Below are 26936 nucleotides of genomic sequence, written 5' to 3' on the forward strand. Positions count from 1 at the left end.
TTTATGTTCACACTTGTTGTTTATATTCAACAAATATTGGTATATTACCTGTATGTTTACACTTGTGGTCTCTTTTCTACCAACATATATATATACTACATTATATACCATATCCAACAAACATCGGTATACTATCGAATGACTACAATTGTATATATCCTACCATCATCGGAGTCCTTACTACCTTTATGTTCACACTTGTTGTCTATATTCTACCAACATCGGTATACTTACTTTATGTTCACACTTGTTGTTTATATTCAACAAACATAGGTATATTACCTGTATGTTCACACTTGTGGTCTCTATTCTACCAACATATATATACTACCTTATATACCATATCCAACAAACATCGGTATACTATCTTAATGATTACAATTGTATATATCCTACCATCATCGGAGTCCTTACTACCTTTATGTTCACACTTGTTGTCTATATTCTACCAACATCGGTATACTACCTTTATGTTCACACTTGTTGTTTATATTAAACAAACATAGGTATATTACCTGTATGTTCACACTTGTGGTCTCTAATCTATCAACATATATATACTACCTTATATACTATATCCAACAAACATCGGTATACTATCCTAATGATTACAATTGTATATATCCTACCATCATCGGAGTCCTTACTACCTTTATGTTCACAATTGATGTCTATATCCGACCAACATCGGTATAATATCTTAGAAACATCGGTATCTACCTGTATGTTCACACTTGTGGTCTCTATTCTACCAATATCGATATACTACCTCTATGTTCACATTTGTGGTTGTCTCTATTCTACCAACATCGGTAAATCAATTTATGCTCGCCTGTTGTTTATATTCAACAAACATCGGTAAACTACTAGTATGTTCACACTTGTGGTCTATATTCGACCAACATCGGTATACTACTAGTATGTTCACACTTGTGGTCTATATTCGACCAACATCGGTATACTACTAGTATGTTCACACTTGTGGTCTACTAGTATATTCGACCAACATCGGTACACTACCTGTATGTTCACACTTGTGGTCTATATTCGACCAACATCGGTATACTACTAGTATGTTCACACTTGTGGTCTACTAGTATATTCGACCAACATCGGTACACTACCTGTATGTTCACACTTGTGGTCTATATTCGACCAACATCGGTATACTACTAGTATGTTCACACTTGTGGTCTATATTCGACCAACATCGGTATACTACCTGTATGTTCACACTTGTGGTCTATATTCGACCAACATCGATATACTACTAGTATGTTCACACTTGTGGTCTATATTCGACCAACATCGGTATACTACCTGTATGTTCACACATGTGGTTTCTATTCTACCAACATATATATACCTTTATGTGAACACTTGTTGATTATATTCTACCAACATCGGTATACTTCCTTCAGGTTTCAATTGTTGTCTATATCCTACCAACAATGGTATACTACCTTTATGTTCACACGTGTGGTGTCTATTCTACCAACATTGTTATACTGTCTTAATGTTCACACATGTGGTCTATATTCTACCAACATTGGTATACTACCTTTATGTTCACACTTGTGGTTCTCTCTGTTCTACCAAAATCGGTAAACTACGATGATTTGATTGAAGCTGTTAATTTTCTCTTTGATAATATTGATGTACGTTTCGGCAATAAAGTTTATCGACAGGTTGTAGGTATTCCTATGGGCACCAATTGCGCCCCTTTAATAGCAGACTTGTTCTTGTATTGTTATGAATCACAGTTTATGACCAAACTCAGTAAAGACTCGTCTAAATTGCATTTAATTGACAAATTCAACAACACTTACCGTTATCTTGATCATATTTTTTCGTTAAATAATCAAGAATTTTCTAAATATACTGCCGAAATTTACCCAAAGGAACTTCCTTTAAATAAATCAAATATCAACGGTAATAACTGTCCTTTCCTAGATTTAGATATTTCAGTTTTACACGGGAAACTCTACACTAAAATTTACGACAAAAGGGACGATTTTTCGTTCCCTATTGTTAATTTTCCTTTTTTGGATGGTGATGTTCCTTTGTCACAATCTTACGGTGTTTATATATCACAACTCTTTCGCTTTGCCCGTGTCTGTTGTGACGTTTTGGATTTTAATGAACTTAATCTATGTATTACTGGTAAATAATCAAGTCAGGGATTTCGTTACTACAAATTACTTAAAACCTTTACTAAATTCTTCCATAGATATAAAGATTTGGTTTTGAAGTTTGGTTGTACCTGTAGAAAACTTATTTCAAACGGGATAGAACATCCTCATTTTTACGGAGATGTTGTTTTCCGAGCCCGGAATTTAGAAACGATCCCGGTAAACTTATAGATCCTTTAAATTAACTTATTCGAAAAGGTTACCAATTCAACACATTTATTAGATCTTTGAATATTGTTTTTATTGGTAATAATATTGATTTAAATCAAACTAAATATTATTGTTATATACATATGCACATTCATGGCTCTACAATCTGTCGATACCTGTATTTGGCATTGCACAAGGTCATGTTTATCTCTGACTGTTTATGGCGTCTTTACACTAAATCCATCGGATGTTGGATGTGTACTGATTGATAATTTAGTCTTAGATGCATGATTTTTTTTTATTAGTTTTTATTGGCTTTGAACTAGCTGTCAGTAACTGCGAGTACTCTCAGATCTGTGCTAAGTGTCTTTTTGTTGTTGGGATGTACAAGTACCCGTTCACGTCCACTTTATGCTTTTGTCGAATGTATTTCTATTTGTATCCATCTGATGAGTTAAGCCTTTTTCAACTGATTTTTATAGTTTGTTCTTATGTTGTACTGTTACACCACTGCCCCAGGTTAGGGGTGGGTTGGCACCTTCAAACTAGTTTAGCCCCGCCACATTATATATGTACCTGTCCCAAGTCAGGAGCCTGTTATTGAGTGGGTTTTGTTTATTACACTTTGTCATATTTGTTTTTCGTTTATTGTTTTGCATAGTTTGTTCTTGTTTTGTGCTGTTGCACCACTGTCCAAGGTTAGTGGAGGGAATGGCGCCATCTAACTAGTTCAACCCCACCACATTCTGTATGTGCCTATCCCAAGTCAGGAACCTGTAATTCAGTGGTTGTCGTTTGTTGCTGTGTTTCATATTTGTTTTTCGTTCATTATTTTGTACATAAATTAGGCCATTAGTTTTTTTCGTTTGAATTGTTTTACATTTGTCATTTCGGGGCCTTTTATAGCTGACTATGCGGTATGGGCTTTGTTCATTGTTGAAGCCGTACGGTGACCTATAGCTGTTAATTTCTGTGTCATTTGGTCTATTGTGGAGAGTTGTCTCATTGGCAATCATACCAAATCTTATTTTTATACCCTTATGTTCACACTTGTTGTCTCTATTCTACCAACATCGGTATATACCGCTATGTTCACACTTGTGGTCTATATTCTACCCATACCTCATTTAAAATGTGATTTCCCTAGACTTAATTGGAAACTATAAGGAACAAGTACCGCCAAGTAGCAAACTAACTCTTTACCAAACAAGGATTCTTTTTTATTATCTCTTTTTCATCATTCATTTGACGTCTGATAAGAATAATAACTGTTCGTCAGCCATATTATTTGATATGCATACTTTCTCCGGTTTACTGTTTTAATTTGACCATTTTTGGCAGGTATTAGAATTTACAAAATTAATTTTTGCATACTTACAATACGAATGTTAATAATTCTTACCAATGAAAGTACTCACCTATTAAAGGCACATCAGATGATGACGGTGGCAAACTGTCGGCTACAATCATCAGAAATACAGTCATTGACAACAAAGTAGTTATTCCCATAGAAACTTTTTCGCCAGATTCGCTTGGCATATAAAATCCCAACAAGGCAACAAGGGTTATCAATATACAAGGCATGACAAGGTTAAACATATAAAACAATGGTCGTCTCTTAATCACAAAGTAATAATTTATAAACACATAGGGTTCAGGACAACAGGAAAATGTGATAACTTGCCGCTGAAAGTCGAAAACAGTTAGTTCCCATTCTGAACTGCTGACATAATTTGTTAAATCTCCCTTTTCTGCATCATTTTGAATATTAATTTGAAACGCATCAAATGCCCAAGATGCAAAATCCATAGAACAATTCTGAATATCAAATGGGAAATATTTAACGTCAATTGAACACGAGCTTTTGAATATCCACATAGACAACCATGTGATATTTCCGTCAAAAGTCACGATCACATTTGTGCTGACGGTGGATAATGACGATGTAACATCTGCACTGAAAAGAAAAATATAAAATAATGTATATATTAATATATATACTTATTGCTCAATTAAAACATCGTATATCGAAATGAAAAAAAAATAAAATTTTTTTTTTTTTTTATATTGTTTGCATGAAATACAGGTAAAACAACGTTTACATACATATATTCTTGTCCAGTTTTAGGTAACCCTTAAGGTCACGTAACAGTGAATGGGCCGTATCTACGTCATTTGGTATTTGATGGTTAATTGTCTCATTGGCAATCATAACACATCTTATCTTTATATTGTCTCAAATTTTGGTACTGTAACTGAAATTCGAAAAAAATAAGTTATATAACAGATAAACTTGCTAACATTTTATTAAATAAAAATCCTTGAAATAGTCCAACAATTGTATAAAATGTACGAAAATTCTATTAAAAACTATCTTTTAACACTCCTTTCTCTACACCAAGTACATAAGATTGTAAATTTTCATTTCAATGATGTAAAATAATCATAGAATTTAGTGCATACATAAGTGAGAATCGTATTTATTGTGAAAAAATAACACAAACCGTCGAAGTTAGCGTAGTGTTATCATACTGTAAAGCCATTAAACGTCTGTATACGACTTTTTTCACTGTCAACACAGTACAGATTGGTCAATACATAAACAAACGGAGTCATTTACCATGTGATTATTTCATATAAATCAAACAGAAATTTTCTTGGCCAAAAACATACCCATTTTTTGGAAAAATATATGTATTGGTTTTGGGGATTGTATAATTTTGTTCCATACAACTATTTTTGAAAGAATTCATGCAATAAACTTTTGAAAATAAATGAGATTAAATGCATCTTTTACAATTTTTAGTTCAAGTTTAACATTCAACTCTTGAAGGCAACATCTTCTAAAAATCCATGAAATGCCTTGACCTCAATATTCTAAAAGCATTTTCAAAGCCTTTCTATAACTTATTACCTGTTAATTCAAAAAGGAGGAATTCCGATACATCTGATAAAATCAAAAGTTAGATTATATCAACCAATGGGACGAATGGAAAACAAATGTCATATTGGTACAGACATTTTCTGAAGAAAATGGTGGATTAAACTTGGTTTTGTAGCTAGTTTAACCATCCACTTGTATGGCAGTTGTCTACAGATCCGTTATACTGGTATTAACAATATGATCTGTGTTCCTGATTGTCTGTCTACCTTCCGGTTGTCATTACCATACGATTGCTTTTGTAATCGTGTACAGTAGATTATGATATGTGTTTCCTATTGTATCTGACGTATCGATAGCCGCTAATAGGGTGTGTGTTTATCAACTGCCAGTAAAAGTCCAAATGTGATTTTGTATTTTCATCCCTTGGGTGCATTTACTGATGGTGGATTTTTTACTTACTAATTTAGTCTTTATCAGATAGTTTTACTTCTTTAGTTACCCAGGATCGATCGTGGTCGATATTAGCCAGCCAAATTTTCAACATTTTTAACAAATTCAATGTTGTTGCTAACTTTCCCCATCAGATATGCGCTGTTAATGATGTACATTGCTACATTTCGTTATGGCATAATGTATCTTTAACTTTTCTTAAATGAGTATCTTTGCACAAACATGAAACTAATTAATCTTACGGTTACTTACTTATTATACAAAAGAATATCTGGTCTCCAAACTTCAGTGAATGGTAGTCGTATTACACTAGTATTACCGTACTTTCTAGGATCCCATCGTAACATATAATCCTTCCATCCCTGAACATAAACAATTATGTATATTTATAGAAATTACGAGAGGTGGTGGATTGCTTAATATAAACGAATATTTCTTAAAAAAGATACACATACGGTCACAGTCATTCATATTGTTTTACCTAAAAAGTCAGTTTTTGGACGGGTTGTACGTGAAAATAACAGGTTTACCTCAGTGTCAAGCATTATTCTTTAATGAAAACTGATTATTATTACGGGTGTGAATATTCCTGAGGTCGTATGATACAGAAGAGGTCTTTTGTTGAATTTTCCTTGAAATTTAGATACAATGTCACTGTTGAAACTCACTGTCGAAGTATGGGAAACAATATACCTTCATGATTCTACTTTGCGAATTAATTCAAAATTGTTTTTTCATGTCTCAGATAAAATCACAAATTCTGATAAATCATTTTTTTTTCGAAAAAAATAACTCAATTTTCAAACGGATAGAAATAATTTCAAACGAGTTTTTTTTTTTTTTTTTTTTTGGGGGGGGGGGGGGGGGGGGTGTCCCTTATATATAGAGGCTTTTAGTTAATTCCCAACATATGTAGCAAACTTTTTTGTGAAATGATACAGTTTTTGGAAATAGAAAGCTAATGACAATTTCATTGTCACTAGAAATGCTTACGAAAAAAATATAGCGTTTGTTTTTACTTAAATTTTGATATAAAATTCTTGATACAGCTAACAGTTAAATGCAAAAGAAGCAAAAAATGCATAGGGGTCTTTGTGTTTATTTGTTTTGAAACATACAGGAATTCTCGTGCAGTTATTCACGCGTTTTGTATGCAAATCATTTGCAATGTTGCGACAACAACATATTGAATGCAGATTCGTTATCATCTACCATTGCTAGTGTATAGAATACCATAACCGAGCGCCGATCGTTTTGCCAAAACATCTCTCACCTGGTTAAGCCAACAGTTCGTTGTAATGATCTGATTTTTTTCGTCCTATGAAAAGAAATAAATCACAATATATTCTAAATATATAAACTATCGTTATTACATTCTAATCGATCTATTTTTTCTGTCACTTTCTAAAGTGCAGACTACTATTCTTTCTACAGTAAAAGATGATATTCAAAAATATTGTGATGGGGTATATTCAACCAGTGGTGTCAATCAGATGTGGATTCTTAAAAATTATAAAGATGTACTGCTTAATCTTAGATCACAATATCTGCAATTTTGCATCAACATTAAAACTTTTAATTTTTCTACGCTTTACACTACTATTCCCCATGATCAATTGAAAGATCGACAATATATTTGTTGAGTTTTGAGTATTGATCTTTCAACAGACAGTCGGTTTTTCAATGGGTACTAATTGTGCACCCCTACTGGCCGATTTGTTTTTGTACTCGTATGAAGCAGAATTCATTCAGAACCTTCTAAAACACAAAAAGAAAAAGCACCTTGCGAAATTCTTTAATTTTACTTTCAAATATATTGATGGTGTCCTATCTCTGAATAACCCATATTTCAGTCAGTACTTACATCTCATATATCCCAGTTAACTTGAAATTAAGGATACTACTGATACTAGAATGACTGCTTCATTCATTCATTGATATTTTCCTCAATATTGACACAGATGGACGACTTCACACTAAAATTATGACAAACGGACGATTTCAACTTCCCAATTATCAATTTCCCATTTCTCAGCAGTAACATACCCTCTGCCCCATCGTATGGTTTTTACATATCTCAGTTGATGCGTTATGCTCGTGCATGTTCACACTATACGGACTTCATATACAGGAGTGTGCTCCTTACGCAGAAACTGCTCGATCAGAGCTATGAGGAGGAAAGATTAAAAATGACACTCGGTAAATTTTATGGACACCATCACGAATTGGTTGATTTACAATGTGTCTGTGTCTAAACTAACTAACGACATTTTTACCACGTCTTAAAGAGTGGTTTACCATCTACGTCGTCTGGTCTGCTAAGTACAGAACGTGACCTACTCCTGAATATGACTGTTTTGCCGTGTGTGAATTCGCATTTCTATTAGACGTGTCTCGGTATTTATACATCAACCATTCATGTTAAATTGAGAATGGAAATGGGGAATGGGTCAAAGAGACAACAACCCGACCAAAGAGCAGAAAACAGCCGAAGGCCACCAATGGGTCTTCAACACAGCGAGAAAAACACGCACCCGGAGGCGGGCTTCAGCTGGCCCCTAAACAAAAAAGTGTACTAGTTCAATGAAAATGGACGACACACTAAACTCCAAAACAAATACATGAACTAAAATTAAAAAAACATACAAGACAAACAAAGGCCAAAGGCTCCTGACTAGGGATAGGCGCAAAAATGCGGCGGGTTAAACATGTTTTGTGAGATCTCAACCTTCCCCCTATACCTCTAGCCAATGTAGAATAATCAAACACACAGCAATACGCACAGTAAAAATAAGTTTAAAAGAAGTCCGACTCCAATGTCAGAATAGGTAACAAAAGAAACTAAGCAAAATGACAATGATACATAAATTAACAAAGGACTACTAGCAGTTACTGACATGCCAGCTCCAGACCTCAATTAAACTGATTGAAAGATTATGTCTTCATCATACGAACATCAAGCACAATCCCTCCCGTTAGGGGTTTAGTATCATACCATCATAACATATATGAGAAGAACACAACCCGTATCATGCCTAAAACTGGTTTTGGAATAAATGTTTTTATTTCCGATGCAAAGACCCTATGATTGAATCAATATTAATACCAAAATATGCCATCTTTAATGACCTGACCACAGTATCGTAACTATATCCCTTCTGAATAAGTCGGTTTAATGGTTTGGTTAGCTTCTGAGGTGACTGTCGACATTTTCGTGCTTTATATAGAATATTACCATAAAAGATTGGATGTGAAATACCTGAACGTATAAGATGTCTGCATGTTGATTTATATTTACGAATGATGTCTTTGTACCGATGATAAAATCGAACAAGTTGAGATATATAAACACCATAAGATGCTGACAAGGGAACGTCACCATCTAAAAATGGATAATTAACAACAGGCTTTTATCATAAATTTTGGTATTAAGCGTCCCGTTAAAGATATAGATATCAAGATACAGGAAAGGGCAGTGTTCATTGTTAGTATTAGCTTTATTTAAAGTCAGTTCAGCAGGATAAATCTCTTTAGTGTACATACTGAAGTCGTCATTACTGAGAGCCAATATATCATCCAAATATCTAAAAGTGTTATTAAATTTTTGTTTCGATGGGTCTTTGCTGATTTTAGTCATAAATTGTAACTCATAACAATACAGAAACAGGTCCGCAATAAGTCCGCAATGAATAATGTATTTAGTCATGATGTTTCGTTTGCAAGTCTGGTTCGAAATTGTGTTATGTCTTATCGTTTGTGGTTTGTATTCTATTTTTATTTTCTATATGTATGTAAAAGTCATTTGATTTTTAGTTTAAAGCAAATAGATGCACAGGATTTATTTGTTTTTACACATAGTTTTGATTTAAAAGAAAAACCAACATGGTTAGAAAATACAAATAATTACACCATTACTAACACAAATCTATATTAATATTCTTTTAATGGTTAGAAAATACATAAAATAACACCATTACAAACTTAATCCCAATTGTATATTCTATTTTTAGAAATTAACCTGTGACGTCACTTTTTGTGGCGTTGATACATTCGTGTGACGCACAGTTCATAATTCTATTGTGGTGTAATTGTGTACTGTCGTAAATTAATTGGAGGTGTCTGTTGTTATTATGTGGTTTACATGTTGTAATTTATTATTATATTATTTATTTATTTATTTCTCTGTCCTGAGTGTTCTTGTGTTTATTTGTACTGCATTCCTGTCACGTAATGTTGTCATTTTAGCGGTATTTTTTAACATTGTCATATAAGCGGGAGGTTTGGCTAGCCATAAAACAAGGTTCAACCCACCAGTTTTTCTTAAAATGTCCTGTACCAAGTCAGGAATATGGAACTTGTTATCAAATAGTCCGTTTATATGTATGTTGGCGTTTGTTTTTGTAGCAGTTCAGTGTTTCTGTTGTTCCGTTGTTTTCCTCTTATAGTTGAAGTGTTTCCCTCGGTTTTGGTTTGTGACCCGGATTTGTTTCAGTTAAATCGAATTATGACTATCAAACAGCGGTATACTACTGTTGCCTTTATTTATCTATCTCACAGAAACAAGCAGATACTTTCCTTCAACATGATTAAGGATGTTCGCTACTCTTGTTTTTTAATTTTTGCCAGATATTCGGAAACCTCTGGTTTTATCCATGTAGTGTCATTAAAAAAATTTGACCGCTTACCCCTACTTTTCTTTTCATATTTTCATTACATATAGTTTTGAAAGCCATATTTGAAAATCTTATAAAATCCTTGTTATTTTTTCATAGTTTTTGAAATAAAAAAAGTGCTAATGTTAAATGTATGAAAAATCAAGAGAGAATTATTTCCCGCCAAATATTCAATGGCTTATATCTTGAAACCAAGCACACGGACCCTTCATTTTTTTTCTGTTTTTCTAGTTCCTTTATTCATATACTTTTAATTTATAACAGTCTTTTAAAAATCTTGTTATTTTGAAACAGAGTAGCGAACATCCTTAAGAAAGCTCAAGTGCTCAAATATCACCAAGCCCAGAAGTCAGCACTTTTGTGTTGACATGAATTATCATTGATATGGTCATATTTATAAATTAACTGTTTACAGCTTTTTGAAATACTAAGGATTTTCTACCCCAGGAATAAATTGCTGTGTGGTCCGAAAGTCATTTTTGGAATATTTGATATCTCTTTCTGGCGTCCATTGTTTTCTAACCTTTCATATATTACCTTGTATTAAGTGCATATATACCCTTTAGCAAAAAAGTAAATTCGTTAATTAAACAGAAAAAGGAAAAACACAACTAAAAAATACACGTAAACAAGTATATAATTAAAATATTAAATAAATGAATAATAGATTAACAAATAAAAACAAATTGTGCAATCGCATATCTCTGTTAGAAAAGGAAACTCAAATAGAAAACATTACTTATATACGAATGAGCGTTTGTTGCCGATGTTAAAAGTATCGATACTAAAACACTTACATTAAGTTATATTGCTACAACATTACCATAGTGATAATATGCACTAAAAAGTCATCGGACGTATTCGATTTTTAGAATGATTTTCTAATTTTGTAACAAAGAACCACAGAAACAAACAGCCTAAGTAACAATCAGCCCTATCTTGAAATGATAATTCTCTTACCACATCTATAATTTGCGCCAGTGAAACATCAAATGTTACATTTAATGGCCATGAGTGATTTTCTGACGGCCGTATTCTCTTATCGTAACTAGTCATCAAATCACGAACCAAACGATATTCATTTTCATCTGTTAAAACGTAACCTAAAACTGAAAAAAAAAGAATATTTATCTAATATTTCATTATTTTGTTTTCATGTTTTTGTATTCTGGACATGAACAATCACAATAGAAAGGAATTAGGTATGCTCTAGAGATTTCATTTAAACAAATATGTATATATGGAAAGATTAAGACTAATTTGCAAAAGGGATGAAATAAATATCTGATCTCCGAATACTTTGAAAAAATGTATTTTTGGAAGGATGATACGCTTTTGAAAATTGCAATGATAACTTACATTGTGAATATATCTGAAAGTGTATCTTATAAAAATAACGTCCGCTGATCGTGACGGAGGACGCTCTCGAGGACTAAGTGTCAACTACTATATATTATAGCTACCGCTAATCTAGACAGAAGACACTGTTGTCGGGGACTAAGACCCCATAGCAATAGTATCAACATATATAATCATGCGTTTTCTGATTACAAGTAATCGTTTACAATAAAAAAAAAAACAACAGGTATTATCATGATTACGTTTAGATTACAGTCATAAGATTACTTGGTGATTACTGTATAGGATCTGTTTTTTTTTGTACACAAGCACAACAGTTTTCAGTATGATTGATCGTGGTTCAATATGATTGATCCTTTGTACTATCTACTAATTTCAGTTTTAAGATTTTTAAGAGACCAAAACTGTTAGTAGGGATACTTGTCTACAATTTTGATATTTTTTGGCCAATTAAAAAGTTTTATTATGTAGATATATATTAAGTCTTCCTTAATTTCAAACGATATACATTTATGCACAAAATATGCATATAAAGATATCTTTTATCTGAAAGTTGATTTGATGTGCGGCACTTTAATACTAACTCCAATTATAGTTTAACAACATTTTATTGTAACTATATGGACATTAATGACCAATTTCGTCATTTTTACAATTTGTATAAGTTTTGACTTTCTGTAAAAATTTGACATGTGTTTGCTAAATTATCCATTAATGAAATGTTTTATACAAACATGTATGTAATGAAAATAAACTAAATACAACTTTATTGATTATTGCAATTTATACAATTCCTTTACATTACCAAGCTCGCCTGTTGTTTGTCATAACATTTGATGTAGTGATTGATTTCAGTAAAAACATATATACATGTCAATTATATCACAACAGACAAAAATTCTACTTGAACATTAATGAATCCGTATTTATGCAGTCCTTTTTGTTAATTGTAAGTGTGTACTGGGCTAAAATTCAAATTCTGTTGATGATAAAGATAAAGAGGATTTGAAAATTTGTATAAATGACATTTGGCTATAATAACAAACAATACAATATTACACTGCTCTTGTTCCATTTTTTTAATAACATGTATATATTAAAGATATAAAAAACACAATTTTTCAGTCAAGTTTAATTTTTTTCATATGAAGATAAGATGATAAAACATTTCTTTTATACCACTGTGTATATAATGTAATCATAAGTAATAAAAAGTAATCATGATTACTTTTTTATAAAGTAAACTAATGTAATCGATTACATTAAATAAGTAAAATAATTGAAATTTAATCAATTTCTTTTTAAAAAAAGCAACCCTATCCCTGACCATGATGATTATAAAATGACGAGTATTTCGTTTAGCTGTACATGTAGAGAGGTACTGTCTACCTCTTATAGCATTTTATAAAAAGAATGAAGTTGGACGTGACATTTAATGTAACTAAACTGATTAATTAAATCAATTTGTTACGTAAACGTTTGACAAGAAAAAGCTTTTTACCTTATTGTTAGAGATAATGTGGCAGCGAATAGTTAATCCTTAAAGTTCAGATTCTATTTAGCTTCTGTTAAAATTTGGCCAGGGAAGGTTGTTTTAGTAAAAGTTCTCTTCAGATGTGTTAAAAATGTTACTGTCTGATTATTGTACATGCTGTCGGTAATTCGCCTTAAAACTATTTTGCACAACTTTTTCGAATTTTTTATTTATAAACCTCTTCAACTCAGTATTTGATTTGGCCAACTGTTTTATTTTGAGCGCCACCGATGAGCCTTGTCAAGATGAAACGCTTCGATATAAGATCATTGATCAGAATTGTTTACTTTTAGCTGTATTTTCGACGTCTTAAATATCATTTAGTAGAGTGTTTTTTCTGAACTGGTTCTTATTGTACGTTCTCCCCTGTGCCTATTCAGCGAGACAAAAATATCTTTATCTCGAAGCGATATTCTCTTCAGTGATTGTCGTTAATTTTGTTTTAGTTTTTTTCATTAGAAAAAAATGTGTTGATCGCATATGTTTGGCATTTAACGCCGTTTTTCAACATATTGAGGTTATGGTCAATGAAAGCGTGAAATAAGGTATGGACAATTGTTAGTTACTGGAAATCTAATAATCATTATATATTTTACTTTTAGATATGTTTTTGTTTGTTCATTGCTGTATACCAAACATTTAATATCATTTCTACTTGTTTGCATCATTCTTGTCAGCGAAGGGGTTATTAAATTAGAGTTGGCAAAAGTGCATAGATGATATAGACACATTCTCAAAGTTGCAGGATTCAAATATTTTAGACATATCTGAGTCTACCGTTGTTTGTCACAACTTTCAATGTCCCTGACTGGTATATTTATCAATAGAAATAAAAAAAAGATGAATATTGGTGTTATACATTAGAGTTTTCAATCTAGACTGTGTTGTCTTTTTTGACGTTATCCGTAGAAATAATCAAATTGCAAACATCACCTAGAGAATTAAAAAAAGGACCAAATCCAATTAAAGATAGAAATTTTCTTAGAAAATTTTCTTCATTCTATATCTGAACAATACTCAGAACTTTAGCGTCAGTAACTCAATTATGGTGTAATTTTACATCTTTACGTATATGCATGTCGCATATTTTAATGTTAATTCACGTGAACTCGAAAGTTATAAATATGATAGATCTATAATTAACAGGTGAAATACGGCGTCTACAGACATTTACTTATTTATTATGGATTATTCGAAGGCAGAGTAGAGTTTGTATATAAGATGTATGGAAATCTCATTTTATTTACAGAAATAATATTATGAAAACAGACTTTTTACTTACATGCTACAAACATTAATCTCATTACGTCGAATTTCAGCGCCACTGTCATATTGTATTATATGTTGTACTTAACGTGAACCTGGAAATACAAACAATATACAGTGTCAATATGCGTAAAATTACATAATGATAGCTCACATGCATCGCTTCATGCGATAATGCTATAGATTCAGGTGTACTTGAATTGCAGATGATATTCTGAAGCAAGAACTCCGCGGTAGAATTAGCATTTTAGATGTTACAGAGCGACAATGGATTGCAATCGATATCGAGGTTAACCTCTTCGTTCATATCCCAAAACAAAATGACCGTTAAAAAATGAGAATTTGATAATAAAATAAAAGAACGATACCAAAGTGTAATAAAAACCCCAAAGTCAACAATGTACCGCTGAAATGTCGTTTGGCCATTGGTATGTGAAAGTCAGTAAGAAATCCCTTCCCTTGTGTCAAATATGAAATTGCGGCTGCCACAAATGGAACATATTTGTGATCATTTATGGCATAGATATTCCGTAGTTCTGTAGCTTTCTTGTAAGTATCAGCCCTTTATCTAGGACAACTTGGCAGGAGACACAAGCCATGGAATGTTGTATCAACTAATTGATATATTAATTACATGGGAATGGAAAGTTCATAATAGAAAAAGTGAGAGAAAAAACTTGTCGTTAAGTTAGTATAAACATTTAAAAATGATTCACGTCTTCTTTAACAGAATATATTAGGTTGCACAGATAAAAGTAAACACGTCAACAGAAAAGATACATTTAATACACTAGCATGCAAATGGTTTAACGACGGCATTAATAACTAGATTGCTGGGAGGTGTGGCATAAAGATTCGATACAGAGCTACGTTCATACTTTAATTTGATTACCAACAGACCTTCATTCAGACCATAAGAGAAATTGCGTAATCAATTCATTCTTATTTTCAATTTAGCTGATTACAAACATACGGAGAACAAATCAAACAATTATTTTCAATGGCTTTCAATTGTTTAGGTTAGAGCGTTCCTGATGAAGGGAAATCCAAAAAAAAAGCTTTGGACGCACGAAATTTATTATGTCTTATTTTCATTTTGTAACAAAATTTGCTAATTTAAGTAGAAAATAGGACTCAGTGGACATTCCTATGCAAGATGAGGGAATAGTTCCATACGTCCGTAATGTGTTGCGTTTAGTATTAATTGATCATAAGAAGGACTGGTTGTGAAAGGAAAAAAAAATGAATTGTAAACATGACATAATTGGATTTAGATTTCTGCTACTTTTTAAAGCTTTGGAATTGGTAAATACTTCTTTAGTAGAACAAATATAGCAACATAACGTGTCAAAAGTTTGCGATGAATCTCAGTTAAATCGGTTTTCGGTTCTAAAATTGTATTTTATGACTTGAAATAAAACATCTATGAGACTATTCGAAAGTCTTTTCTGTTGGTTCTTTCCATTGTTCATAAAATATATATCCATATAAGTCTTATTTTTCACTTTTAGAATTGTGGTTTATGGCTTGAAGTTAAACACCCATGAGAGTATTTAAAAGACATTTTAGTGTTATCTGGAACTCATGAACGATATTCAGATAATCTTGAAAATAAGAAAGTAGTACGCTGGATACATTTCATTTATTTTCATAAAGTGTTTAGAAAAAATGACTCGATATATTACTTTTGAAAATGTATTATATATATATATATATATATTGTAAACATCATATTAAGGTAAAACTCTGCAGTTTAATGCGAGAAACCAAAATTAGTCATACGAAAATTGTCATACTAGAAAGCAACTGACGGATTTGATTTGCACTTGGCAATAATCCGCTATTCGTTGGCGCTGAAAGATCAAAAAGTCATACACGGTGTAAATTTTGACACACATTGATAGCCGTCCACCCTAGATGAACCCACTTTTTTTTAGCTTATTTTCAAACGTACATATATAAATTAATTGCTATGGTTATGTTTGTTGCATTTTTACATGAATCCCCTAAGTTCAGATGTTTGAAGTAAAAATTAGCAGACAATTTTGAATTCATCGGTTAAAAAACCCCGGAAATTATGAATAAATCGGTATTTTACTCTCATTGATTATTTTTCCGCGATTAGGCACAACAGTATCCCTATTCCGATCCTCATTTAATTGTAGGAAAAAAAAGAGGATGAAAAACAACGATTATAGTGGTTTCAGTTTGTATAAGTATTATTTCTTTCTATTTCTTATGATTTTATCTAACGAACATTGCCGCCTACTAAATGCTCTTCTATTTACATAGTAATTATTTTTTCCTTAGAAAATACTTAAATTCCAATACAAGCAGCTGATATAAGAGATAAGACCAAGGAATCTCTGCAATTAGCACTATATTTTGTGTCAGCACTGTAGTTTTAAATGTGCAACCAGTGCGTCAAAATATATACCATTATTATGTTACTAATTTAATATCTATTAACTTGCTGCGAAAAAAAACGTCCAACAGCTATGTGCATCATCTCAGAAGTCAGAAGGCTTGTTAACCCTTGGTGCTACCAAAGTTGAATAAACAACACTTTCAAAACATTATTTCTGTGATCTTTTTAAAATGTACTTCTTACCAACAGTCTTAACAGAATCTTTTAATTACGACAGGTCTAAAACTGTAAACTTAATTAGAAACGTCTGATCAATTTGTTCAAAACAGTAATCATAGACTATTAGCGGGTAAAAATTAAAAACGTTGATGCTGCGTGTAATAGATTCTCAGTTGGATGTAAATAGAATGATTTATTGTTAACTGAGTCTACATAAAACATAATTTACTCGTCCTTTGATATACAGACTAAATAAATTTAATCAATTATCGATAAATTTCACTTACTACGAAGGAGATACTTTACTCTTTATACTTCTTCAATATTGTTAGTTTAAAGTGTGGAATAAATAACAAGAAATACATCAATTTGTCTTGTTTTAATTCAATACTACTTAAATTTTTAAATTCTCCCATTCCATTTCCAGTACCAGTTCTAATGTATGATAACAACAAGTCTTCTCCTTGGATTCATCTGTTGTTGACTGAAATTCCACAGTTCAAGAAAATGTCATTGATTAGGGAAATATATTCGTTGATATAACAGCTAATTCCAACTTTATATGAACCGATGATTTTATTACGTCCAGTGAATCTTTCAACCATGCTCAGGAAGAGAACAAGATTTGACCTTCACTTGGTGCAAGAAATCCACTACAATCGAGACGAGCTTGCTACCATGAACATACAATTGTCGGCGTGTTTACAAGACAATATGTCAAGCTGATTTTTAAATTTATTTATTGGCAAATGAAATGTAGCTTCTACATTTAATTCAGACATACCATATATATATGAAATAACTTTTAACTCATTTTTATATAATAACATAAATGTTACATACGGATTCGATCATTGATTGGGAAAAAAAACCAATCAATTTGTTGTGTTTTTAAGTAATGTTTTATATCCCCATCCATGACTGACCTTGTTCTACAATGTTACGACAGAGTAACTAAAAGAATAACGCAAAGTTTGCTTTTGTCATTATTCATACAAAATGGCAAAACGACAAAGTATTTAATTCTTATATAAAAGGCTGTTACTGTTACTATAATATATTGTTTTAAATAAATTACCGTTTTTTCGTTTTAAAATTAGCTTTGTTCACATATATTTGATACTAATTTAGTACACAATATAATTATTTCTGGATTAACCTTCCTTAGGTTCGATACTAATAATCGCAAACGTTCGGGAACAGGGAAATAAGTACCTCTCATCAGGGCCCAGCGTTATTTTCATTTGGATATAAGGATGCTAGTTATTAGGAATAGTATGAACATGAATAACTGAACATTGCTGATAATGTTGACAATCATTATTTGTCTTTTAACATTATATCATAGCAGATGTGTTTTTTTCTTGAGAAAAACAAAATAGACGATAAGTGCAGATGTCAAACAATTGTCACAGATTTATTAGGCTATACAATAAATTGGTATTAAAACGTTGATGTGGGTTTCTGTTTTTCAATAAAAGTAGCAAAACGCTGTTAATAAAGGACGGTCACGCCAAATTGTAAGCTGAATTTCAATGGTAAAGGACCAAAGCAGCATTGTTGTATCCTTGACATTAAGCATGTGTTCCATTGCCAAATTAATGCCAACCATTTAGAATAGACCAGTAGAATTGACAAATACAATTATTGACACTGTAAAACTATATGTCTGATAGGATTCAATTGAGTTGTGTGCTATAACATCATTAGTATACTCTTAATTAGGGAGGTACATTGGAAATTATGCATATACAGTGTAGTTATAAATGTCCCTCGAAATGTATTGGAGAGACAATTATTGCATCATGCTTTCCATATTTGTGTTTTCTTGATCATTTGAAGTCGGATGTTGGTTACAATAATTATTAGGTGTATCGCAATGTTTTTCTACAAAATGAAGAAAAAACCCGACATTTTCTATTATGATCAAGAGCCGCAATTGGGAATTGGGAACTAAATTAGCTCGTGCTTGTTTGTAATTCTAATGTAAAAGATACATTTAAAAGTTCACATTCACTAGTTTAAAAAGTAAATTTTATTGACGCCGGTAAAAAAAATGTTCTCAAGTCATCGACGCGTTAAATTATTATATGGTAATGATTCTGAGTAATTTTCATCAAATAGTGATTAGGGGTAGGGTGATTAACGGATACAAGTGTGTACTGATGTATGCAAAATATGTTACAGTCCATGTCACAGTAAACCCAGCGGATAAAAAACTAGGATGGAAGGACACACGAAAGAAGAGAATCTCAGATGAACGGACCTACACCCACGCTTAAAAAAGCGAGGATTATAATGTCATGAGTCCCCTATTAACTGCGGTATAGGTCAAAGTAAGTTGAGATGGCTACATTTTTTTTATATTTAGAAATATAAAGATTACACCGTCTGAAGAATCAGTGGGTATTGTTAGAAATGTCTCTCAAGTGGTGTTTCGTTTAACTTTGATCTTTATGAAGTTAAGTCATAAAATGTGATTCAATAACAGTAAAATATTCAATCTACAAAAAAAGGGACAAAGTGTGTTCCCACCGAAATATCAATCAATTGACGATATACTTATAATCTCTAAGACAAACATTAATGAAAATAATGGCATTGATTTTTTCTTTGTATGTCCACTTAGTACATAACTAAAAATGTTGTTGTATTTTGTGTTGTCTGGACCCTTAAGACACAGATGATCCTTGCTAGCCTTTGTTTTTCTAAAGGTTGACTCATTAGATATAAGAAGATGTGGTATGAGTGCCCATGAGACAACTCTCCATCCAAGTCAAAATTTATAAAAGTAAACCATTATAGGTCACAGTACGGTCTTCAACACGGAGCCTTGGCTCACACCGAACAGTAAGCTATAAAGGGCCCCAGAAAATTACTAGTGTAAAACCATTCAAACGGGAAAACCAACGGTCTAATCTATATAAAAAACGAGAAACGAGAAACACTTATGAACCACATCAACAAACGACAACTACTGAACATCAGATTCCTGACTTAGGACAGGTGCAAACAAATGCAGCGGGTTTAAACGTTTTAATGGTACCAAACCTTCACCCTTTTTCAGAAACAATAGTGTAACATCACAACATAGAAAGACACACTATAAAATATCAACTGAAATAGCTTAACTCAATCAAAGGACATATTAACACCATTGAACATACACTGAACAAATAAATTTGACCTATGACACAATGTAAATACAAAATAAATAAACTAAGGGAAGAATAATAAAAGTAACATGTTATATCGGTAAGAAATGTTAAACAATTAAAGAAAAACAATATGCTCGAACAAAAATACCATCCATTTGCAATAACTTTAAACACAGGTATATGAAAATAATTTTGTTGTTAGGTATACCTGTAAAGTACCAATAGAGAAAGGAAATATTTTTACAAAATAAATAATTTTGAATACAAAATAAATAAACTAAGGGAAGAATAATAAAAGTAACATGTTATATCGGTAAGAAATGTTAAACAATTAAAGAAAAACAATATGCCCGAACAAAAATACCATCCATTTGCAATAACTTTAAACACAGGTAAATGAAAATAATTTTGTTGTTAGGTATACGTGTACAGTACCAATAGAGAAAGGAAATATTATTACAAAATAAATAATTTTGATGTTCATAGTGAAAATTTATAGTTATACCAAACACTTATCAAAGCTGGTATATAGACCAAATATAACCCTGAATAACATTAAATAACAAAAAAGCAATACAATTAGTATCAACAGGTCAAATAAACAAGAAAGTACGATTTGAGAGTACTCGCAGTTACTGACAGCTAGTTAAAAGCCAAAACAATTAATAATAAAAAATCATGCATCAGAGACTTCATTAGACACAACAGAACCTTGCTAGTCTTTGTCTTTTTATGTTGTCTCGGCCCTTAAACACAACAGGACCTCGCTAGTCTTCGTCTTTCAATGTTGCCTCGGTCCTTTAAACACAACAAAAACATGCTAGTCTTTGTCTTTTTATGTTGTCTCGATTCTTGAACACAGATGGACCTCGCTAGTCTTTGTCTTTTTATGTTGTCTCTGTCCTTAAAACACAACAGGAACTTTCTAGTCTTTGTCTTTATTGTGATGTCTGGGTCCTCACGAAACAGAAGAACCTCGCTAGTCATTATCTTTCTCTAGATTGTCTAAATCTTTGAGACATTGCTGATATGTGTCTTATTTTTGTTTTAGATTGGTTTGGTCTTTGACACACAAAAGACTTGGTTTACCCTTGCTTTTTGGGGGGCGATGTCTTGGTCCTAAAGGCATAGCAGGAGCTTGCTAATGGTTTTCTTCTCTTTTTAGGGTTGTCATGGTCCTTAAAACAAAGACAAACTTTCTATCGTTTGATATTTTAGGTTGTGTTAATCAAAGAGGAATCTTGCAAGTAATGTTATTCATGGTTTCGTGGTTTGTATTGTCTTGATTATCTAAATTATGTTTTCTCGATGCAAAGTCGCGTCGTTTTTCTCCTAGTCGCTTTAACAGAATTTGTTTTATGTAACGGTTTCATTTATTGAACCCATAGGGTGACTGAGACATAGAAATATGGTCACCTTGGTCCTCTTCAGACCGGCAGTAATCTCCTTGCTAAAGTGGGACGTACGTTTTGCTATGTGGGAAGTATAAATAGGCAGCCACTTTAGGTAAGAATGGGGATGTTAAGTCCGATGCCTCGTGTAGAGAGATTGCTACAATCTCTGAACGTCAAAGAACCCTTGTAACAACTCATTGAAGGGTCCATAGGATGCCTGTTGCAAGGCAAACATTCTGTTTCTAATCCATTTTTTCAAGTGACAGTCCAAGTTTCTCGCCCGTTCACCTTGCAACACCTACATATTGTACTATTTGTATATAGTTTCTCGTTCTGAATATTCATGACAGAATTTTCCACTGAACGTTAATTAAGCAACAATCAATCAATCAATCCTTTATTTATGTTTTGGTTATAGTATTTGCATGATGAAAACAGATCGTTATCACGGCGATCATAAAAAGGTTATAAATCGGATAAAGTTGACCCCTTCACTCTGCGATAGATTAAAAGGGGTGCTTAAGGAGCATAGATTGAACGTCCTTCACTCATTGGTAGATTAGAATGGGTGCCTTAAAGGAGCATAGATTGAACATCCTTCACTCCGCGATAAATTAAAAGGGTTGTCTTACAGGAGTAGATTGAACGTCCTTCGCTCTGTCATAGATTAAAAGGCGCGCATTAAAGGAGATTTTATTGTACGTTCCAGGTAATTAAGATTTCTCTTAGTTTAATGGCAGTGTTAACATGAAACAACTATGTGTTTCTATTACTGGATACATTCATGATACTATCATATCTGTGATTACTTCGGATTACGCTGAAGTGTACGTATAAAAAAGGAGATGTTATATGGTTGCGAAGGAGATATTTATCCACCAGTGTCCAAATGATGTAGAAGTAAGCAACTATAGGTCACCGTACGGCCTTCAACAATGAGCAAAACACATACCGTATAATCAGCTATAAAAATCCCATATATAACAAAATGTGAAACAATTTATACGAGATAAGAGTCTGATTCATGACATAACAATTAACGAAAAGCAAACATGACAGACAGCAACCAACAACAACCACTGAATATTAGCTATCCAAGTAACTAACGCTAAGTATATTCGTTTGTCCAGAAAGGTTTAAGAATGCATGAAATGTGTAATATATAGATATTGCCTTGTTAGGCCATCAAAGATCATAATTGAGCAAAGCTAATCGATTTTTGATATGTCTACAAACTATATATGATAAGTTATGGACAGACATGTTTACTGCTTTTCCATAGATTTTTACGACCCTTTTGCCACATTGATTTCTGATATTTCTTTACCCACATGTTACAAGATATTTGACACGGTTTTATTTGAAATCGATATCAACTCCTACTTCATGTCAGCAGATTTTATTTCTAAGTGATCAACATGAGTTTTAATGAGAGTAAATGAGTGCCTATTTGATGCAAAATTCAAATCTGTAATTTATTACTTTGTATTGAATGCCTCTATTATTTTTCATTAAATATAATTTTAGAGGAAACTTAATTTCCTAATTATATTATCTTATTTCATATTGTTGCGAACCTTTTGCACTTTGCAGCCGCATTAAGAACAATAAGTCATTTTTCATTTAATTTAATAACTGTTGCAACTGACAAGATTAGTGACAAAAGAAACGAGAAAATTTTCTAAAATTACTTTATTAAACATTTTTCTTCGTCTTTCTTTCAAACTTCTAAATAATTATAAATCTATTTTAAGCAAAGTTAGAGAAAATTTCCCCGTCAATACTTTAATCTGATTAACGACAAATGAATAAACTGAAAATAATTGTTACTTCAACAAACCAATTCGTCGCAGATTGTATGATCGCTTATCTTAAAATATATCAATAAAAAAAGAATAGATAATTAGTGTTGGGGTGGAGTCTTATTACTGTCGTTGATTATTTTTGGTAAAATGATTATTAATTATGCCATTTTGTTGAATTGTACATTAAGAGTTTTTGTTTCATCTCGGAAAAGAGAAAATAACAATAAGCAGTCCGAAATTTATTTTATCAAAATTAGATAGTAAACAACAATAAAACGACATCAACAAAAACAGGTGTGTTAATGAAAACTAAAATTCGATGAAATTAAGTAATTTTCTATTTTTAAACCACTGTTATTGTAACTACGGAGCAGCGATCCTACAAGAACGGGTTCAAGCAACAGTGCTGAACATTGCTTATGTTCCCATTGAAGAACTGCGTACACGATACTAATCACCCATATTTAGAATAAACGCATTCAACCTCTTTTAAAAATTATCTAAATGTTTCTTCAGCAAGTTTGTCTAGATTTCAACCTTTATCAACAAGAAGTCTCTTAACGTCGATTTGCTTTACAAAAGATTTTTATCGTGTCTGAGGCAGTACTCGCTCAGAATAGCTGTATTACAGAATTTTTGTCAGGAATCTTTAAAGCTTCACGATTTCAATATTAGTTATTTATGATGACCGAACAATAACTTCAAGTTTGACACGATTTGGTGTTAAATGGAGTATAAACATACAAATTGGTCTGCTCGACAGTTTCGGCCCATGCCACATTTAGTACGATCTCATAGTAATTCAAAATGTGATCATCGCATGAATTTTGGTATTTCATCAGCAGTCCAGTTTAAGAGTTACAAGCATCGAACGCGTCACCTTTCATTTGTTGTACATTTTTCTACATTCTACTTTAGCGCGAGCACGGATTGCTAACAATTCAACCATCCTCGGAGACAGCGGATTGCTAACAATTCAACCATCCTAGGAGACAGCGGATTGCTAACAATTCAACCATCCTAGGAGACAGCGGATTGCTAACAATTCAACCATCCTAGGAGACAGCGGATTGCTAACAATTCAACCATCCTAGGAGACAGCGGATTGCTAACAATTCAACCATCCTCGGAGACAGCGGATTGCTAACAATTCAACCATCCTAGGAGACAGCGGATTGCTAACAATTCAACCATCCTCGGAGACAGCGGATTGCCAACAATTCAACCATCCTAGGAGACAGCGGATTGCTAACAATTCAGCCATCCTAGGAGACAGCGGATTGCTAACAATTCAACCATCCTCGGAGACAGCGGATTGCTAACAATTCAACCATCCACTGAGACAGCGGATTGCTAACAATTCAACCATCCACGGAGACAGCGGATTGCTAACAATTCAACCATCCTCGGAGACAGCGGATTGCTAACAATTCAACCATCCACGGAGACAGGATTTCAATATCAAAGCATCAGATTGCAAACAGTAGGACAAAGACCGAAAAATTCGAAATGAAAAATAAACATTTATTAACTTTTTTGTGCCATGAGTATGACTGTTATACTTCAACAATTAGTCCAGTTTTTATTTGATTCGCTACGCCAATATATGTCCATGAATCTCGCTATGTTACATTCATTTTATGCAGAAATATTCATAATTATTAATGTCTATTACATCGAACTAGATGTTGCATGTATATTTGTATATACTGCCGTTATAACTATGTGACCAGGAACAATTTATTTGCCACCATTGATATGCTAGAACTTGTTCTAATTAAGTCAATTCCATGCACTGGCAGATGCATTCTTTTAACTCATACTGCACCTCGGCAAGGTTAAAAAGATCCACTGAAAATATTACTACAAAAGTTTGACTGTCGTAATCATTGCAGTGGCACAGTTTCTAACCCACTTGTGAGATTTCAACTCTATCCCAGATCCTACATGTACGCTTTGTTTATATATGACGTTATTACTTGTTTAGTTTTGTCATGTTCCTGTATTCGACGTTAACTTAGATATGACGCGCTCTTTTCATCATTTGATGTTTAAAACAGTGTTAAAATGCTGCATTCAAAGAATGAAATGTTGACGCGCTCTGTCTCGATATTTTTTTTTTTCACTTTCAATTCTGTTTATTCATAATATGATATTTTAATGCTTGGGCATAACAGATATTTACGGAAAATCAGTGCAATGCATTTATACATGTAATAATGAACAGAAATAAAATAAATGACGCCTTCAATTATTCATTTTAAAGCAGGTGCGTGTTGATATTTTAATAAACACCTCAGATTGGATAGAAAGTTAGGAAATGAAAATAACTCTATATAAATTTCGTGTGTCTGTAGCGATTTTCTTGATTTGCCTTCACCAGGAATGCTAAAACCTAAATATTTGAAATTCATGGATGTATGAATACGTCGAAACGTTGTGAACTATATGACCAAAAGATTTGAAAATATTATGACGAAACAAGTACTGTTCAAAACAAATGGCCAAAGAAAATGATGATCCCAATAAACTGGCACTAAAAAGTATATTGTAAAGTCGTAATTATAAAAAAAAAAAAAAAAACATAATGAGAAAAAAAGAAAATAAATGAAAATAATAAAACAAAAACGTTATGCTGAGTTTCATACAATTGACTTTAAATTTCCGCAATTTTCTTCTTCATAAAATTATAACAGTTTTCTAATTATACTGTAGACATACATATATATATTAATTGAACAATTGTAATGTAAATAGTTAAATAAACTTATAAAAATTTTAATTTCTTAATACAAATGGAATATTAATGAGACAGAAACTTACCTGATCTTTAACGTGATGTTCCTTTCTTCACATGAACAAGTGTGATCATTATATTAGCTTTTGTCAGTTATGCTACTTAGTTACAACGCAAGGGATTCCGTATCACAAATCTTTAACCAATTTAACAGAAGAGAAATGCACATCAATTCTCAACTGGCATGATCAGATTCATTCTTCTTATGCACGACTTCAGCAAATTTTATACTAATATTAATCCAGAAGAAAAGATTTAATGTTTATTTGTAATTATCTCTGTTGATGTTGATGTCAGAAATTTATTTCAGGAAAGTTTATTCTGCAGTATTATCGTTTAATCTAGGATTATCTTGATTATATTTGGAAATTCCATCTTCAAACACTAATTAATTCTATATTAAGTTTTCAATATAAAAAACATTTCCTTCAAAGTTTAACAAGGACTTAGTTGGTAGCTCTTTGTCCTTTGTCCATAAATAAATACATGATACTAATATAAAATCTTTGGTGGTATCACAGGAGATATAATATATATATATATATATATATATATATATATATGCTTATCGTCCAGTGGCAAATATGACATTCATATTCAAACGATAACGTGTATGTATTTGAAAAAGTACCTACACTGTAATATATTGGCATGCTACGTAGTATATTTCAAGTGCTATAGCTATAA

At 32.3% G+C, this 26936-nt stretch overlaps 1 protein-coding gene across 1 annotated transcript in view; it reads right to left on the reverse strand.

Moving 5' to 3' along the window:
- Nucleotides 1-26383, reverse strand: part of LOC127730999 (neuronal acetylcholine receptor subunit alpha-10-like) — a 54301-nt gene extending 27918 nt beyond the window's left edge. Inside the window, exons 1-6 of the mRNA XM_052239708.1 lie at nucleotides 26276-26383; nucleotides 14525-14603; nucleotides 11310-11458; nucleotides 6950-6994; nucleotides 5929-6038; nucleotides 3761-4299 (exon numbers count right to left, since the gene is read on the reverse strand). Coding sequence (XP_052095668.1) covers nucleotides 3761-4299; nucleotides 5929-6038; nucleotides 6950-6994; nucleotides 11310-11458; nucleotides 14525-14573 — 892 coding nt within the window. The 5' untranslated portion in view covers nucleotides 14574-14603; nucleotides 26276-26383. The remainder of the gene's footprint in view (nucleotides 1-3760; nucleotides 4300-5928; nucleotides 6039-6949; nucleotides 6995-11309; nucleotides 11459-14524; nucleotides 14604-26275) is intronic.
- Between the last annotated feature and the right edge of the window lie 553 nt (nucleotides 26384-26936).

This window comes from Mytilus californianus, unplaced genomic scaffold (genome assembly GCF_021869535.1).
Source record: "Mytilus californianus isolate M0D057914Y unplaced genomic scaffold, xbMytCali1.0.p SCAF_2, whole genome shotgun sequence".
Classification (NCBI taxonomy): Eukaryota; Metazoa; Mollusca; class Bivalvia; order Mytilida; family Mytilidae; genus Mytilus; species Mytilus californianus.